This window comes from Nerophis lumbriciformis, linkage group LG10, assembly GCF_033978685.3.
Source record: "Nerophis lumbriciformis linkage group LG10, RoL_Nlum_v2.1, whole genome shotgun sequence".
Lineage (NCBI taxonomy): Eukaryota > Metazoa > Chordata > Actinopteri > Syngnathiformes > Syngnathidae > Nerophis > Nerophis lumbriciformis.
In genome coordinates this window covers 9,006,513-9,025,000 of record NC_084557.2, presented here as the reverse complement: position 1 = coordinate 9,025,000, position 18,488 = coordinate 9,006,513, and the positions used below count along the sequence as shown (strand labels likewise).

Genomic DNA, 18,488 nt, shown 5'->3' with positions numbered 1-18,488 from the left:
GCTGGTAGACGGCTGCGTTGACCCTGGATCTCAGGAAACAGAGTGGACCGACACCAGCAGATGACATGGCACCCCAAACCATCACTGATGGTGGAAACTTTACACTAGACTTCAGGCAACGTGGATCCTGTGCCTCTCCTGTCTTCCTCCAGACTCTGGGACCTCGATTTCCAAAGGAAATGCAAAATTTGCATGGTTGGGTGATGGTTTGGGGTGCCATGTCATCTGCTGGTGTCGGTCCACTCTGTTTCCTGAGATCCAGGGTCAACGCAGCCGTCTACCAGCAAGTTTTAGAGCACTTCATGCTTCCTGCTGCTGACCTGCTCTATGGAGATGGAGATTTCAAGTTCCAACAGGACTTGGCGCCTGCACACAGCGCAAAATCTACCCGTGCCTGGTTTACGGACCATGGTATTTCTGTTCTAAATTGGCCCGCCAACTCCCCTGACCTTAGCCCCATGGAAAATCTGTGGGGTATTGTGAAAAGGAAGATGCAGAATGCCAGACCCAAAAACGCAGAAGAGTTGAAGGCCACTATCAGAGCAACCTGGGCTCTCATAACACCTGAGCAGTGCCAGAAACTCATCGACTCCATGCCACGCCGCATTAACGCAGTAATTGAGGCAAAAGGAGCTCCAACCAAGTATTGAGTATTGTACATGCTCATATTTTTCATTTTCATACTTTTCAGTTGGCCAACATTTCTAAAAATCCCTTTTTTGTATTAGCCTTAAGTAATATTCTAATTTTGTGACACACGGAATTTTGGATTTTCATTTGTTGCCACTTCAAATCATCAAAATTAAATGAAATAAACATTTGAATACATCAGTCTGTGTGCAATGAATAAATATAATGTACAAGTTACACCTTTTGAATGCAATTACTGAAATAAATCAAGTTTTTCAAAATATTCTAATTTACTGGCTTTTACCTGTATATAGTATGTATATATATATATATATATATATATATATATATATATATATATAGTATGTATATATATATATATATAGTATGTATATATATATATATATATGTATATGTGTGTTTGTGTGTGTATATATATATTAATATATATAAATATGCCGCTGAATAAAAGAGACAAAATATAATTGTATTCATGAGGTAATTCAGTCCATCAAAGTAGAACAAGCAAACACCTGCAGAGCTCGACGACCACGTTGATGATCAGCTGCTGCAGTGAGCCATAATCATGCTCAAAACAACTTTAGGAAAATGTTAAAAACAAAGCTTGGCCTCATACAGAAAATTGATTTATAACAATGGATGAATATAAATATGCTATCAGAATGTTTTTATTTCATGATAATATAACCTACTTCCTCTAACAGCTCCTTTTCCTCCACAAACACATGCAGCTTTTTAATGCTTAGCTGTTCCATACAGTATATGCCCTAAATGATGCATGTGCAAGTGGTACATCTTGTTTTATTTTTCCGGGACTACGAGCTTCTACTCAAAGCGTTGCCTTCTGCCATGATTGCTGCTTTCAGCTCCAGTGTTGTCAACAGACAAAGGGAGTGGCACTTTCACATGTCGGCATTCCTCTCCTGTTTGGTTCCACATGGTGTCACGACCTGCCATGCAGGTCTGACATATTCCTGGTCAGCGCTCTTATTGTGGTTCCATTTCCTGTCTGGCTTTTTGAGCGCTGTTCCCCTCACCTGTCTCTGTTTGGCACACCTGGTTGTGGTTGCCAATCAAGCTACTTGAAATGCCAGCCTGCCCCACAGTCAGTGCAGGATGATTGCTGAATCTTGCAAACTATTTAATGTTGTTAATTTGCTCCCTCATGCTTTTGTGCACTTCCCTGATACACTATTTGTGAGAATTAAGGACTCTTAAGTGCATGTCGTCCTTTTGTCTCCTGCATCTCCACAATTTATATCTCCACAGTTTATATCACGTGTGATATCTACTCATTTCATGCAAAGTGAGATATGTCAAGCCGTTACTTGTTACAACGTTGATGACAGTTTTAAACAAAAAACTAATCTTCTTAATTGTAAGCCATAATTATCAACATTATATCAAAAGAAGGCTTGAAATATTGTCAGGTTCAAACACCAAACTATCTATTAAACGAGACAAGAAGCAAGGAATCAGGCAGAGACAGAGTTCAATTTAGCTCACGAGGAGAACGCATTGGGGCAGCACGGTGGAAGAGGGGTTAGTGCGTCTGCCTCACAATACGAAGGTCCTGAGTAGTCGTGAGTTCAATCCCGGCCTCGGGATCTTTCTGTGTGGAGTTTGCATGTTCTCCCCGTGACTGCGTGGGTTCCCTCCGGGTACTCCGGCTTCCTCCCACCTCCAAAGACATGCACCTGGGGATAGGTTGATTGGCAACACTAAATTGGCCCTAGTGTGTGAATGTGAGTGTGAATGTTGTCTGTCTATCTGTGTTGGCCCTGCGATGAGGTGGCGACTTGTCCAGGGTGTACCCCGCCTTCCGCCCGATTGTAGCTGAGATAGGCTCCAGCGCCCCCCGCAACCCCGAAGGGAATAAGCGGTAGAAAATGGATGGATGGATGGATGGAGAACGCAAGTAGCTGCACACTCAGTTACAGTCTCACCCTACGCTCTAAGGTACAGCTCCCGCGCTCCTCTATTTATTCAGGAGATCCCTAGTTAACATCACTGAGGCTGCCTCTAAAGGGAGTGGTCACACATATCATGCAGTACGCACAATACGTGACGGAATGTGCTGGGGGCCTTGTGATTTCGCCTTGTCTCTGATTACAAGTTGTGTGCCTTTGCACAGATAGAAAAGTACAACTTGAGCACAATAGATAATAACTATAGCAAAAGCCTTTAAGCATAAGAGTTGTGTGATAACGTATACATAATTATTCTAACAAATATCTTGAGTGCAAATTTAATTGCTGGAATAAACAAAGCTGTGCATGGTATGACATGTTTTTGAGTTTCACCATTATGTATATTAGGGATGTTTTACACCAGATGAACAATATACTTGGGGCGGGGATAGGGGGGCCATTATCCAATTTGCATAATCAGTGATAGTGCATATATTGTCTTTTAAAAAGGTAAAAATAATAATAATATACATATATTAAAATGAAATCTGAGTTGAGTTATTATTTATTAGTATTAACATACTTTATCTTTCTTGTAATATGTAGTTTTTCCTCAATTTTGCAGTTGTTGCTGCCTATTTTAAAATGTTATCCACAAGCTGCATTATACTCTTCCCTCTCTGAATGTTGAAATTTATTTTGCCAAATATAAAAAGAAGGGATGGATGTCAACAGTCCTTTGAATTATAGCTTAAAAAAAAGAATTTGAGGTGGTTTATTGATATTCTCCACAATGAAGTTAAAACTAAGCACACATAGGAAAGTACATCAACATACACAGGAAGTGCACGTACACGTAGCAATCATACAGATTTATATAATATAATACAGATTTGTATAAACTGGAAAAAAAAGCACTACAATTATACAGGATAAGATTGGTTCTATAGCTGCTAGCCTAATGCTAACGTATAATCAGTGACGTGCAGTCACGAGAGGCAGGTGAGGCAGGGCCTCACCTGCCATCATGGAAAGAAAAAAAATGTAAAAAGAAAAAAAAAATTAAATTGTTATATGTATCCAGTGATTATACTATGAAGTTATTTTCCATTTAACTTCACCAGTTTTAGATTATTTGTATTCAAAATCGCTGAATTTTCACATTTGCCGTTCAAATACTGAGAAGAGACGGTGCGGTGAACAGCAGCCAGTTGAGGCACGTCACTCAGTGCCGCAACATGGATTGCGCAATGACTCGGCTAACTGCTGCCTGCTGTGCAGTGAGACTGTATTGCTATATGAACTATATTATACATTTCCAAAGTTTAGTTAGCTGAGGTATATAATGTACAGTGTATTTTGTCAACAACTGTATGTGTGTAAAGTATTTCTTGTGCTGAGCGATCATAAAACGGCTGCAAAAGACGCACTGGCTGAGGTTCGCCTCCTGCACCCCCGCCGTAGAATTGTTATATCAACTAAAGCCCACACTTAAACTTTCCACGTGCAAGATTGAATCTATTTAAAAAAATTATTTCATAAGAAGCCAAAAAGTGCAAAAACAATAATGTTGGTGTTGGAGGAGTTGTGAATGACTGCAGGGACACAACATTAGATACACCTGCAGACTGCAGGTGTACCTAATTCACAACTCCTCCAACACGAACATTATTGTTTTTGCACTTTTTGGCTTCTTATTAAATAACTTTTGTAACCTATTTTCATGGGCTTTCCTCTTTGTGATGTTAAGTTCCTGTTATGCGCTGTTATACAGTATATGCCTTGAGCTCTTATTTTGAAGGCGCTAAGAGCGGAAGTGATGTCACGTTGCGGAGGTTTTTGAAAGAATGTAAATAAAGTGGTCCTCGTGTAAACTGGAGCCTCCGTGTTTGTTATTTTGTTGTTTCATACAGTATAGGCGACATTTATAAACCCTCGGTTACACTTTTTTAAATAGATTCAATCTTGCACGTGGAAAGTTTAAGTGAGGGCTTTAGTTGCGGCACATGGACTTAATTTCTAAGTAAAGGTAAGACCATAATAACGTTTTTTTTATTAAATGTGCTTTTTTGTGTGCTACAGTTTGTATGTGTAAAGTTAAAGTTAAGTTAAAGTACCAATGATTGTCACACACACACTAGGTGTAATGAAATTTGTCCTCTGCATTTGACCCATCCCCTTGATCACCCCCTGGGAGGTGAGGGGAGCAGTGGGCAGCAGCGGCGCCGCGCCTGGGAATCATTTTTGGTGATTTAACCCCCAATTCCAACCCTTGATGCTGAGTGCCAAGCAGGGAAGAATGCTGGTATGAGCTTTTAAACATAACCCGTTAACTGCTGCCAATCAAATGGTGAATAAGATACTCTTTAGGGTTCATATGTTTGTAAATCTGACTGTGATGAAGTCAGTGCCTCACCAGCCATCAACCTCACCACACGTCACTGCGTATAATGCACTCAGTCATTGACAGCCTAATGAAAATTAGCAGAACAAATTTGCACATCCATCCATTTTCTCTACCGCTTATCCTCATTCGGGTCGCCGCTAAGCTGGAGCCTATCCCAGCTGACTTTGGGTAAGAGGCGGGGAACACCCTCGACTGGTTACCAGAGAATGCAAGGCACACATAGACAAACACTAACTTTCATACTGATGGACAATTTAGAGTCTCCAATCAACCGCACCCACAGGGAAAACATGCAAACTTGATTAGCTTATTTGGTTTATAGCTCGAGATGGACTTTTTAAAAAATGATTGTAGCAATTGAAGCTTTGTGGGCTTCTCTTTCCAAATATCATCCTAATTACAGCATGCATGACTGTGATTGTGTTTCAGGTGTGTGCCCTGGTTCCAATGATTAGAATAGAGGTACGAGACCTGTGAGGGCAAACCGTCGCAGCATGGAAAAGGTGAACAACAAATACACACAGTGAATTATGTCTTAGGAGCAATATTAAAACAGTAGAGTGTTGGCGTGTGTGTGATTTCCTGCAGACTCCTGGGTCCCGAGGCACGGAGTGTGTGTCCAGATTCGACTTAAAAGAAACATTGGAGCGCCACAATGTTACAGCCACACAGGTAAATAATGCCGGTGCATTTTATTTTTATTTTCTGCTGCTATAAGTATAAACCAAAGTTGCAAACACTGCTAAATTCTTCTCTTGTTTATTCTTTTCATCGTAGGTACCAACAAGAAGGGCAGATACAGATTGCTCTGTACCAAGAAGCCACAAAGTGACAATTCCCCAAAGGCTAAATCTAATGCCGTGAGTGTCCAAGCAGGAGATGTCAGTTGAATGCAGTACAGCTGAAGTAGTATTTTAGTTATATACCAAAATATACAGAGCCCAAAACCAGTGAAGTTGGCACGTTGGTTAAATCGTAAATGAAAACAAAATACAATTATTTGCTAATCTTTTTCAACCTATATTCAATTGAATCGACTGCAAAGACAAGATACTTAACGTTCTAACTGGAAATCTTTGTTATTTTTTGCGAATATTAGCTCATTTGGAATTTGATGCCTGCAACATGTTTCAAAAAAGCTGGCACAAGTGGCAAAAAAGACTGAGAAAGTTGAGGAATGCTCATCAAACACGTATTTGGAACATCCCACAGGTGAACAGGCTCATTGGGAACAGGTGGGTGCCATGATTGGGTACAAAAGCAGCTTCCATGGAATGCTCAGTCATTCACAAACAAGGATGGGGCGAGGGTCACCACTTTGTGAACACATGCGTGAGCAAATTGTCCAACAGTTTAAGAACAAAATTTCTTAACGAGCTATTGCAAGGAATTTAGAGATTTGACCATCTACGGTCTGTAATATCATCATTGAGAGAATCTGGAGAAATCACTGCACAAAAGCAGTGATATTACGGACCTTTGATCCCTCAGGCGGTACTGCATCAAAAAGCAACATCAGTGTGTAAAGGATATCACCACATGGGCTCAGGAACACTTCAGAAACCCACTGTCAGTAACTACAGTTGGTCGCTACATCTGTAAGTGCAAGTTAAAACTCTACTATGCAAAGCGAAAGCCATTTAGCAACAACACCCAGAAATGCTGCCGGCTTCGCTGGGCCTGAGCTCATCTAAGTTGGACTGATGCAAAGTGTTCTGTGGTCTGACGAGTCCACATTTCAAATTGTTTTTGGAAACTGTGGACGTCGTGTCCTCCGGACCAAAGAGGAAAAGAGCCATCCGGATTGTTTTAGGCGCAAAGTTCAAAAGCCAGCATCTGTGATGGTATGGGGGTGTATTAGTGCCCAAGGCATGGGTAACTTACACATCTGTGAAGGCACCATTAATGCTGAAAGGTACATACAGGTTTTGGAGCAACATATGTTGCCATCCAAGCAACGTTATTATGGACGCCCCTGCTTATTTCAGCAAGACAATGCCAAGACAATGCCAAGCCACGTGTTACAACAGCGTGGCTTCATAGTATAAGAGTGCGGGTACTAGACTGGCCTGCCTGTAGTACAGACCTGTCTCCCATTGAAAATGTGTGGCGCATTAGGAAGCCTAAAATACGACAGCGGAGACCCCCGACTGTTGAACAACTTAAGCTGTACATCAAGCAAGAATGGGAAAGAATTCCACCTGAAAAGCTTAAAAAATGTGTCTCCTCAGTTGTTAAAAGGAAAAGCCATGTAACACAGTGGTAAAAATGCCCCTTTTTGCAATATGTTGCTGCCATTAAATTCTAAGTTAATCATTATTTGCACAAAAAAAAAAAAAAAGTTTCTCAGTGTGAACATTAAATATCTTGTCTTTGCAGTCTATTCAATTGAATATAGGTTGAAAAGGATTTGCAAATCATTGTATTCTGTTTTTATTTACGAATTACACAACAAGCCAACTTCACTGGTTTTGAGTTTTGTAGGTTGTTGTACTTGTACAATACATTTGTTTCATGTTTTTTAATATTGCAATAGCTCTAAATACAGCTTGTGTACCGCAGAGATTATTACTGGGACCAAAACTGTTTAGTCTCTATTTAAATGACATATGTAAAGTTACATAGAACTTAAAGTTAGTACTATTTGCAGACAATCTGACACACAGAAACTAATACAAACAAAAACAAAAGAAATGAACAAATGAAAGAGATGGTTGAACAAAAACGGACTATCATTGAATCTCAGTAAAACTAAAATAATGATATTCGGTAACAGTAGGAGAGAAAGTCAAACACAAATACAAATAGACAGAGCAGACATTGACAATGTGAAAGAAATCAAATTTCTAGATGTAATAATAGATGATAGAATGAACTGGAAATGTCATAAACATATGCAACATAAGCTGGCAAGAAATACATCAATAATGAACAAAGCTAAATGTGTTCTGCACCAAAAGATCTCTTCATATTCTCTCTCTCACTAGTGTTACCATATCTGAGTTATTGTGTAGAAATATGGGAAGATAACTACTAATGTATACTTTACTTATTAATCGTGTTACAAAATAAATCTTGTCTACAGAGAACAGTCAGACCCTTTATTTATTGAATCAAAAATAGAGAATTTCAGTGATTTGGTGCATTTGCAAACCGCTAAAATGATGTACAAAACAAATAACCTGCTATCTACAAATATACAATTCCTCTCAACAAAAGAGGAGAAATATAACCTTAGAGGAAAATGTTATTTAAAACGTTTGTATGCACGTATAACACTTAAGATGTTTTAGTATATCACAATGTGGTGTTAAATTGTGGAATGGATTTCGCAAATAAGATAAACAATGTACTAATATGATCCATCTTATTAAACTGTTTAAACTCAAAGGCCCGGTTTCCCATTCAGGGCATAAATAAAAACAGGACTAAAATAATCTGGTTTAAATGAATCCACACTAATCCAGTTTCTTTCCAAAATGTCCCACAACTTCAGATTAGTTTATTCCAGACTACAGAGTCAAAATAAGGCAATTAAGAGCAAATAATATCATGTTTTGGAAGCCAAATTAGATTAAGGATGTGCACATGGTGCAAAGGTGAGGGTGCGCTAAAAACCTTGGATATTTTTAATACACAGTGTGTATGTTTGACTCCTAAGCTAGAATAGAGTAAGATACATTAAATTGTTTGAAAAACTTCAGTGTAAGCAAGAGGAAACTTTTAAACAAGATTTAAAATGACAGAAATTACAAACCCCGTTTCCATATGAGTTGGGAAATTGTGTTAGATGTAAATATAAACAGAAAACAATGATTTGCAAATCCTTTTCAACCCATATTCAATTGAATATGCTACAAAGACAACATATTTGATGTTCAAACTCATAAACTTTATTTTTTATTTTTTTGCAAATAATTAACTTAGAATTTCATGGCTGCAACACGGGCTAAAGTAGTTGGTAAAGGGCATGTTCACCACTGTGTTACATGGCCTTTCCTTTTAACAACACTCAGTAAACGTTTGGGAACTGAGGAGACACATTTTTTAAGCTTCTCAGGTGGAATTATTTCCCATTCTTGCTTGATGTACAGCTTAAGTTGTTCAACAGTCCGGGGTCTCCGTTGTGGTATTTTAGGCTTCATAATGCGCCACACATTTTCAATGGGAGACAGGTCTGGACTACAGGCAGGCCAGTCTAGTACCCGCACTCTTTTACTATGAAGCCACGTTGATGTAACACATGGCTTGGCGTTGTCTTGCTGAAATAAGCAGGGGCGTCCATGGTAACGTTGCTTGGATGGCAACATATGTTGCACCAAAACCTGTATGTACCTTTCAGCATTAATGGGGCCTTCACAGATATGTAAGTTACCCATGTCTTGGGCACTAATTCACCCCCATACCACCACAGATGCTGGCTTTTCAATTTTGCGCCTATAACAATCCGGATGGTTCTTTTCCTCTTTGGTCCGGAGGACACGACGTCCACAGTTTCCAAAACAATTTGAAATGTGGACTCGTCAGACCACAGAACACTTTTCCACTTTGTATCAGTCCATCTTAGATGAGCTCAGGCCCAGCGAAGCTTACGGCATTTCTGGGTGTTGTTGATAAACGGTTTTTGCCTTGCATAGGGGAGTTTTAACTTGCACTTACAGATGTAGTGACCAACTGTAGTTACTGACAGTGGGTTTCTGAAGTGTTCCTGAGCCCATGTGGTGATATCCTTTACACACTGATGTCGTTTGTTGATGCAGTACAGCCTGAGGGATCGAAGGTCACTGGCTTAGCTGCTTACGTGCAGTGATTTCTCCAGATTCTCTTAACCCTTTGATGATATTACGGACCGTAGATGGTGAAATCCCTAAATTCCTTGCAATAGCTAGTTGAGAAAGGTTTTTCTTAAACTGTTCAACAATTTGCTCACGCATTTGTTGACAAAGTGATGACCCTCGCCCCATCCTTGTTTGTGAATGACTGAGCATTTCATGGAATCTACTTTTAAACCCAATCATGGCACCCACCTGTTCCCAATTTGCCTGTTCACCTGTGGGATGTTCCAAATAAGTGTTTGATGAGCATTCCTCAACTTTATCAGTATTTATTGCCACCTTTCCCAACTTCTTTGTCACATGTTGCTGGCATCAAATTCTAAAGTTAATGATTATTTGCAACAAAAAAAAAAATGTTTATCAGTTTGAACATCAAATATGTTGTCTTTGTAGCATATTCAACTGAATATGGGTTGAAAATGATTTGCAAATCATTGTATTCCGTTTATATTTACATCTAACACAATTTCCCAATTCATATGGAAACGGGGTTTGTAAAATAGGGAATCCATGCACTGAAATCTTGAATCAACACAACTCAAACGGCCGAGTGGTTAACACGTTGACTGCACAGACAGATCGAGGGTTTGAAGTTCTGCTTCTATTAAGCGAGCTAATTACTCCAGGAAGTCCCTGTATTCCTATTCTGATTAACAACATAAGGAACCTGATGCCATCTTTCTCAGTTTGCTTTGCAGACGTTGAGAATCACTTCTACAGACTGTTGATTCTCTCACACCTCATAAATTCTTTATTTCACCATGAAAGGTTGCACTTGCCAAAAAGCTGATGGTGATAAGTACTCATTAGGAAAACGGTGTTCCCCTCACTAGTCACGTAAAAGCTTTGTCTGCAGCAAACAAATCATTTCAGATGCATTGTATTTGGATGTTGGAAAACAGTCACAAAAATCTGTATCCTCGAATGTATTCAGAAGTCCAGTCTTCTCTTTGGTGTTGGTGGTCTTTCAGCTTTATTTAAGGTAGTCAAAGTAATCCATCCTCAAGGCAAATTTATATAGAGAACAGTTTGTAGGCTAGGTAGTTCAAAGCACTTTACAGATGTATACGTTTTGGCCTCTTAAAATCATAAAATAATCACTAATTATTTGAGTTAAATGTAAAGAGTGCTGATAAAATACTTTCAGTTGTCCCATGCAAAGCTAAAAAATGTTTTCAGTTTTATTCACCATGTACCGTGATGCATACAGCCTTAAAGGGGAACATTATCACCAGACCTATGTAAGCGTCAATATATACCTTGATGTTGCAGAAAAAAGACCATATATTTTTTTAACCGATTTCCGAACTCTAAATGGGTGAATTTTGGCGAATTAAACGTCTATTATTCGCTCTCGGAGCGATGACGTCACAAGCCATTTTCTCAAACACATTACAAACACCGAGTCCAATCAGCTCTGTTTTTTTCCGTTTTTTCGACTGTTTTCCGTACCTTGGAGACATCATGCCTCGTCGGTGTGTTGTCGGAGGGTGTAACAACACGAACAGGGACGGACTCAAGTTGCACCAGTGGCCCAAAGATGCGAAAGTGGCAAGAAATTGGACGTTTGTTCCGCACACTTTACCGACGAAAGCTATGCTACGACAGAGATGGCAAGAATGTGTGGATATCCTGCGACACTCAAAGCAGATGCATTTCCAACGATAAAGTCAAAGAAATCTGCCGCCAGACCCCCATTGAATCTGCCGGAGTGTGTGAGCAATTCAGGGACAAAGGACCTCTGTAGCACGGCAAGCAATGGCGGCAGTTTGTTCCCGCAGACGAGCGAGCTAAACCCCCTGGATGTCTTGGCTCACACCGTCCCTTATGCCACCGAAGATGATCAAAAGAAGAATATCGACCCTCGCTTCCCTGGCCTGCTGACATCAACTCCAAAACTGGACAGATCAGCTTTCAGGAAAAGAGAGCGGATGAGAGTATGTCTACAGAATATATTAATTGATGAAAATTGGGCTGTCTGCACTCTCAAAGTGCATGTTGTTGCCAAATGTATTTCATATGCTGTAAACCTAGTTCATAGTTGTTAGTTTTCTTTAATGCCAAACAAACACATACCAATCGTTGGTTAGAAGGCGATCGCCAAATTCGTCCTCGCTTTCTCCCGTGTGGCTGGCTGTTGTGTCGTTTTCGTCGGTTTCGCTTGCATACGATTCAAACCGATATGGCTCAGTAGCTTCAGTTTCTTCTTCAATTTCGTTTTCGCTACCTGCCTCCACACTACAACCATCCGTTTCAATACATTCGTAATCTGTTGAAACGCTTAAGCCGCTGAAATCCGTGTCTGAATCCGAGCTAATGTCGCTATAGCTTGCTGTTCTATGCGCCATGTTTGTTTGTGTTGGCATCACTATGTGACGTCACAGGAAAATGGACGGGTGTATATAACGATGGTTAAAATCAGGCACTGTGAAGCTTTTTTTAGGGATATTGCGTGATGGGTAAAATTTAAAAAAAAAAACTACGTAAAATAAAATAAGCCAATGGGAACTGATTTTTAATGGTTTTAACCATTCTGAAATTGTGATAATGTTCCCCTTTAACTCTTAAATTAAACCTGCATCTGGACAGGTTTAATTCAAGTCTTGATATAGACCTGAAATAGCTCTAGTCTCCCTTCAAGAAATGAGAATATTTACCTCAAGACTAGGATAAATCTGAGAATATATTAATCCATGTCTGAGAAAGCCATTTTAGTAAATCCTGGTTTAAAATGTGATATAGTCTAGAACTAGTGTGAATGGGGTGGGAAACTCGGCCAACGTGTTTACACAGTACAAGAAAGAAGAACCCTGACACACATCTTCCACTTCATCCAATACGATTTATTTATCTCATTATGTAAATCACAACTTACAAATATTTATTCATGAGAACTTTATTAGTTATACATTACTATGCATTGCTTGTTTAACAGATTGAGAACAGAAAGTGAACAAGTCTTAGCGATTACTTTGGGATAAGATTAAATAAACTCTCCTTCTTCCTACTCCTTTTCGGACAAACATACTTGGCTTATAAGAGCTTTGATTCTGACGTTGTAATGACAAACTGGAAATAAGCGATGCACCATCTTGCAACTGCTAACATTAGTACAACATCTAAACTGAAGTATAATCTATGGTTTGTTGTTGCTGAGAGCAGGAGCACCTGCAACAAGCAAAGACTGACAAAAGTTAGTAATGACATACAGGTGCATCTCAGTACATTAGAACAGTGTTTTTCAACCACTGTACCGCGGCACACTAGTGTGCCGTGAGATATTGTCTGGTGTGCCGTGGGAAATTATGCAACTTCACCTAATTGGTCCAAAAAATCTGTCCATTTTCTACCGCTTGTCCCTTTTTGGGGTAGCGGGGGTGCTGGAGCCTGCATTCGGGCGGAAGGCGGGGTGCACCCTGGACAAGTCGCGACCTCATCGCAGGGCCAAATACTTTTTGCAAATCAATAATTATAATATTGTGCCGTTGTCTAGTGCAGTTTTTTTCAACCTTTTTTTGGCATGTAAAAGGTATCCATCCATCCATCCATTTCCTACCGCTTGTCCCTTTTGGGGTATGTAACGCTTAAACCAAAAATGAACAAAAGGCAAGTCCCGCTAGGAAAAGGCACTGAAGCATGGCTATGCAAAACAAAAGTAAAACTGAACTGGCTACAAAGTCAACAAAAACAAAATGCTGGACGACAGCAAAAACTTACAGCATGTGGAGCAGGGAGACGGCGTCCACAAAGTACATCCGTACATGACATGACAATCAACAATGTCCCCACAAAGAAGGATAGCGTACGCACAACTTAAATAGTCTTGATTGCAAAAACAAAGCAGGTGTGGGCAGGCCCGGCCCTAACCAATCTGGCGCCCTAGGCAAGATTTTAGGTGGCGCCCCCCCACATCGGCAGTGAAGTGTATATACTCACAAGAACCCGAATAGCTTTGTCTTTGACCTTTTTTTTTTTTACTTACAACTATACCTAATATATAAAGGGGTGGAAAAGTGACGATTACCTGCAGGGCAAACATTAGCTAACCAGAAGGCAATAACAATGTAAACAAAAAACACCTGCTTAAAAGATCTAATACAAACATTTATATGCACGTACAACACTTAGAACTTTTAGCATATCAGTATGTGGAATTAAATTATGGAATGGATTAAGTAAAGAAGTTAAAAATTGTACTGATATGATCCAGTTTAAGAGGTTGTTCAAAATAATAGTGCTTACAGAGTACAAAGAAGAAGAATTATGAGAAATACTTTCAACCTTATTGAAAATAAGATATTCTTCATCTCAGTATGTTAATAATGACTGAATTAATTAATTAATTGCATATTACAAAACTGTTGTATACTAATTCATAGATGTTATTTTATTATATAAAAAGGTCAGTAAATGATTCTATATATTTGTAAACGCTTTGAAGTGGGAAAGGGGTAGGATTAAATAAGCTTTGCTTCTTCCTACTCCTTTTCGGGCATGATGTAAAATGAAATGATATGAAATTGTGTGATGTATTATGATGTAAGTGTGTTCATGTTCGAAATAAACTAAAGAAAGAAAGAAATGTCCCTGAGGAATGTAAGGTGGGAGAACTGTAATTACCTAACGTTACATTATTATTTTCCATAACAATTTAGCCCCCTTCACAATATTAACCCGACGTTAAAACAGAACTAGCTATTTATTGATTAGCAATTGCCGAATCATGTAACATTAGCTTAATGCTAAAAAGCCAGGTTACTATCACATTCTGTAACAGACAAATAATTTCATGTAGGCTAACGTTACCTACCTGCTACCTCTGTCTTTTCTCGTTTCTCCTCCTCTTCTTTTCTCTTTTTTCTTCCCTGGGCACCTGACAGTTTTGGCATCTTGTGTTGATTTTTTGATGTGGTGACGTCCAAAAAGAGTCATGATACGGGAAGGGAGGGGGCGCACCGTGCGGGGGGAGGAGGGGGGGGGGGGCGTAATGTTGTAACAAATAATATTTCGATTAAATAGGCTTTACTTTGCATTTTAATTAACGTGGGATTATTTTTTGTATTTAGAAATAATAGTACCAACTTCTTTTTTTTTTTTTTTTTCTCCAACATTTGTGGCACTGGCGTGGCGCCCCCTGATGGACGGCGCCCTTAGCATTTGCCTATACGGCCTATGCCACGGGCCGGCCCTGGGTGTGGGGAATAGCGGGCAAGAAAGACATGAAACTGCTACAGGAAAATACCAAAAAAAGAGAAAAAGCCACCAAAATAGGAGCACAAGACAAGAACTAAAACAGTACACACAGGAAAACGGCAAAAAACTCAAAAGAAGTCAGGGTGTGATGTGACAGTACACCTACTTTGAGACAAGAGCTATATTGATGCATGCTTGGTTATGCTTTAAAGTCATATCCAACAATTGCGACGACGACTTTTTACTGTCAATATCGTCTGCTGAGTTTCAGTTTTTAATGATTGTGGTGTGCCTCCGTATTTTTTTTTTATGAAAAAATTGTGCCTTGGCTCAAAAAAGGTTGAAAAACACTGCATTAGAATATCGTTCAATAGTTAATTGCTTTCAGTTTAAGTCAGACTGAGAGACCAATTAAAGGCTCAGCATGTTTTTTCAGTTATTTTTGTGTTTAGACTGTGAGTCAGTGGTTTATAATACTGATTTTGGTTTACAATGCAATTTAGGTTTTATACTACTGAATTTAGCTGCAAGCTATAATAAGCAACATTTTTAAGAAAGGAAGACCCACATTTTAAAAATGTTACTCTGTGTGTAGCAAATGTAGTGTGTAGTAAATCTAACGAAGTAGAGATAGAGGGGCAACCACGCAGACTCGATTTCACTCTCGTCCGTTACAAACTTAACTTTAAAGAGTAGACAATTGGAGATTTGTATTAGCTCACTTGAACTTTATTGTACACTTCAGATGCAGATACAATCATAACACAGACACCAATCCACTTTGTTTCTTTAGCATATACTTTACAAACAAAAGGCCTGATTTACTAAGATCCCAAATAACGAAAGTGAAATAGCGAGCGCAAACTGTAAAATTGCACCTCCAGTGGTACCGCAACAGCTTTTTATTAAGCTTTAAGTTGGGATCATACGTTGAGTTAAGAGTATTCCCACATTTGATTGAAGTGATGGGTGTAACACGGTTGTGCCGTTTGAGCAGTAAAGAGTTCATATATTCGAAAGGGACAAACAGTGGAAAATGGATGGATGGACAGTATACAACATACAGTATATATAAAGTAACTCAGTGATTTTCAACCTTTTTTGAGCCAAAGCACATTTTTTGCTTTGGAAAAAATGCAGAGGCACACCACCAGCAGAAATCATAAAAAAATGAAACTCAGTTGACAGTAAAAAGTCGTTGTCGCAATTGTTGGATATGACTTTAAACCATAACCAAGCATGCATCACTATAACTCTTGTCTCAAAGTAGGTGTACTGTCACCACCTGTCACATCACGCCATGACTTATTTTGAGTTTTTTGGTGTTTTCCTGTGTGTAGTGTTTTAGTTCTTGTCTTGCGCTCCTATTTTGGTGGCTTTTTCTCTTTTTTTGGTATTTTCCTGTAGCAGTTTCATGTCTTCCTTTGAGCGATATTTCCCGCATCTACTTTGTTTTAGCAATCAAGAGTATTTCAGTTTTTTTATCCTTCTTTGTGGGGACTTTTTTTTTGATTGATTGATTGAAACTTTTATTAGTAGATTGCACAGTACATATTCCGTACAATTGACCACTAAATGGTAACACCCGAATATGTTTTTCAACTTGTTTAAGTCGGGGTCCACTTAAATTGATTCATGATACATTGTTGATTGTCATGTCATGTTCGGATGTACATTGTGGACGCCGTCTTTGCTCCACAGTAAGTCTTTGCTGTCCTCCAGCATTCTGTTTTTGTTTACTTAGTAGCCAGTTCAGTTTTAGTTTCATTCTGCATAGCCTTCCCTAAGCTTCAATGCCTTTTCTTAGGGGCACTCACCTTTTGTTTATTTTTGGTTTAAGCATAAGACACCTTTTTACCTGCACGCTGCCTCCCGCTGTTTCCGACATCTACAAAGCAATTAGCTACCGGCTGCCACCTACTGATATGGAAGAGTATTACATGGTTACTCTGCCGCTCTCTAGACAGCACTGACACTCAACAACAACACATCATTTGCAGACTATAATTACTGGTTTGCAAAAAATATTTTTAACCCAAATAGGTGAAATTAGATAATCTCCCACGGCACACCAGACTGTATCTCACGGCACACTAGTGTGCCGCGGCACAGTGGTTGAAAAACACTGATGTAACGGATGCCAGCTAGTTTGCCTGTGTAGTAGTACGTGTGTAAACTTCACTACCTGATGACTCAAGAGTCATGCTGCACAACAAGCTGGTAGCTTGGGGTTTTGGCTTGTCGCCAAGTGCTCTCTATTCTGAATCAGCGGACCCTGATTCGGTCCTCAATCAGTGCGAAGGGGGCGAATTCCGCCAGGTTACACAAATCCAATTAAAAGTGGGGCGTATTAAGGCTAAGGTATTATTGTACATGTTCCATTTTATTGTGATGCACTTGTAATCAGTGGTAGAAAAGCATTTCACATCATAGAAACACTATTAGTTTTAACCAACTGTAAGATAAAGTTTGTTACGTTCTTGTCATTGCAGCTGGTTCCACGGCAAAATAGAACGAGGGGAAGTCGAGCAATTGCTCTCCCCTCCAACGAATGGCAGATACCTGGTGCGGGAGAGTACAAACTATCCCGGAAACTACACGCTGTGTTTGAGCAATGACAACACAGTGGAGTACTACCGTATCACTTACTCCGATGGCAAGTTTTTCATAGATGACTCTCAGCGCTTTGACACCCTCATCCAACTGGTAGAGGTACAACGTACACATTTTAATTGTGTATCATTTCATGTTTATTGAGTGTATGCATCATGTTTCCTAATGTCTTGCTCACACATTCATCACTAACCTGTAAAATCTGCCATATACCGGTAGTTATTAGAGGATCACTCAAAGAGCGTCTGCTAAGGTTTAAAATACAAAACCCAAAACCAGTGAAGTTAGCACGTTGTGTAAATCGTAAATAAAAACAGAATACAATGATTTGCTCATCCTTTTGTGTGTATATATATATATATACACTTGTGTGTGTGTGTGTGTGTGTGTGTGTGTGTGTGTGTGTGTGTGTGTGTGTGCAGAGGTGGGTAGAGTAGCCAGAAATTGTACTCAAGTAAGAGTACTGTTACTTTAGAGATGTATTACTCAAGTAAAAGTAAGGAGTAGTCACCCAAATATTTACTTGAGTAAAAGTAAAAAGTACTGAGTAACTGATTAGTAACCTGTTCTTTTAATGATGACGGCAACAAATAATGCACAAAAACATAAAAATAGCAATGATCAAATTCAGAGCCAGGAATATCTCTTAAGCAACTAAAACAATAATATATATTAAATAATAATACATTAACATAAAAGAAATTAAGGCAAATTGATCCACAATAACTTAACAGAACCATAGGCTCAGTAGGCAGAGATTATAAAGGAAAATAACAAGTTAACCTTTACGCAAACCATAAACTGATAGGTGTGGACTGCACCTGGGAACACACTGTGCACTTCTGATTGGTGTTTCTGTGTGTGTGTGTGTGTGTGTGT

General features: G+C 39.2%; 1 protein-coding gene across 1 annotated transcript in view; it reads left to right on the top strand.

Annotated features, from left to right (window-relative positions):
* The window catches only part of LOC133612680 (tyrosine-protein kinase CSK-like), a 40,172-nt gene that overhangs the window by 5,847 nt on the left and 15,837 nt on the right, over positions 1-18,488 (top strand). Inside the window, exons 2-5 of the mRNA XM_061970308.2 lie at positions 5,398-5,471; positions 5,557-5,640; positions 5,746-5,828; positions 17,489-17,708. Coding sequence (XP_061826292.1) covers positions 5,463-5,471; positions 5,557-5,640; positions 5,746-5,828; positions 17,489-17,708 — 396 coding nt within the window. The 5' untranslated portion in view covers positions 5,398-5,462. The remainder of the gene's footprint in view (positions 1-5,397; positions 5,472-5,556; positions 5,641-5,745; positions 5,829-17,488; positions 17,709-18,488) is intronic.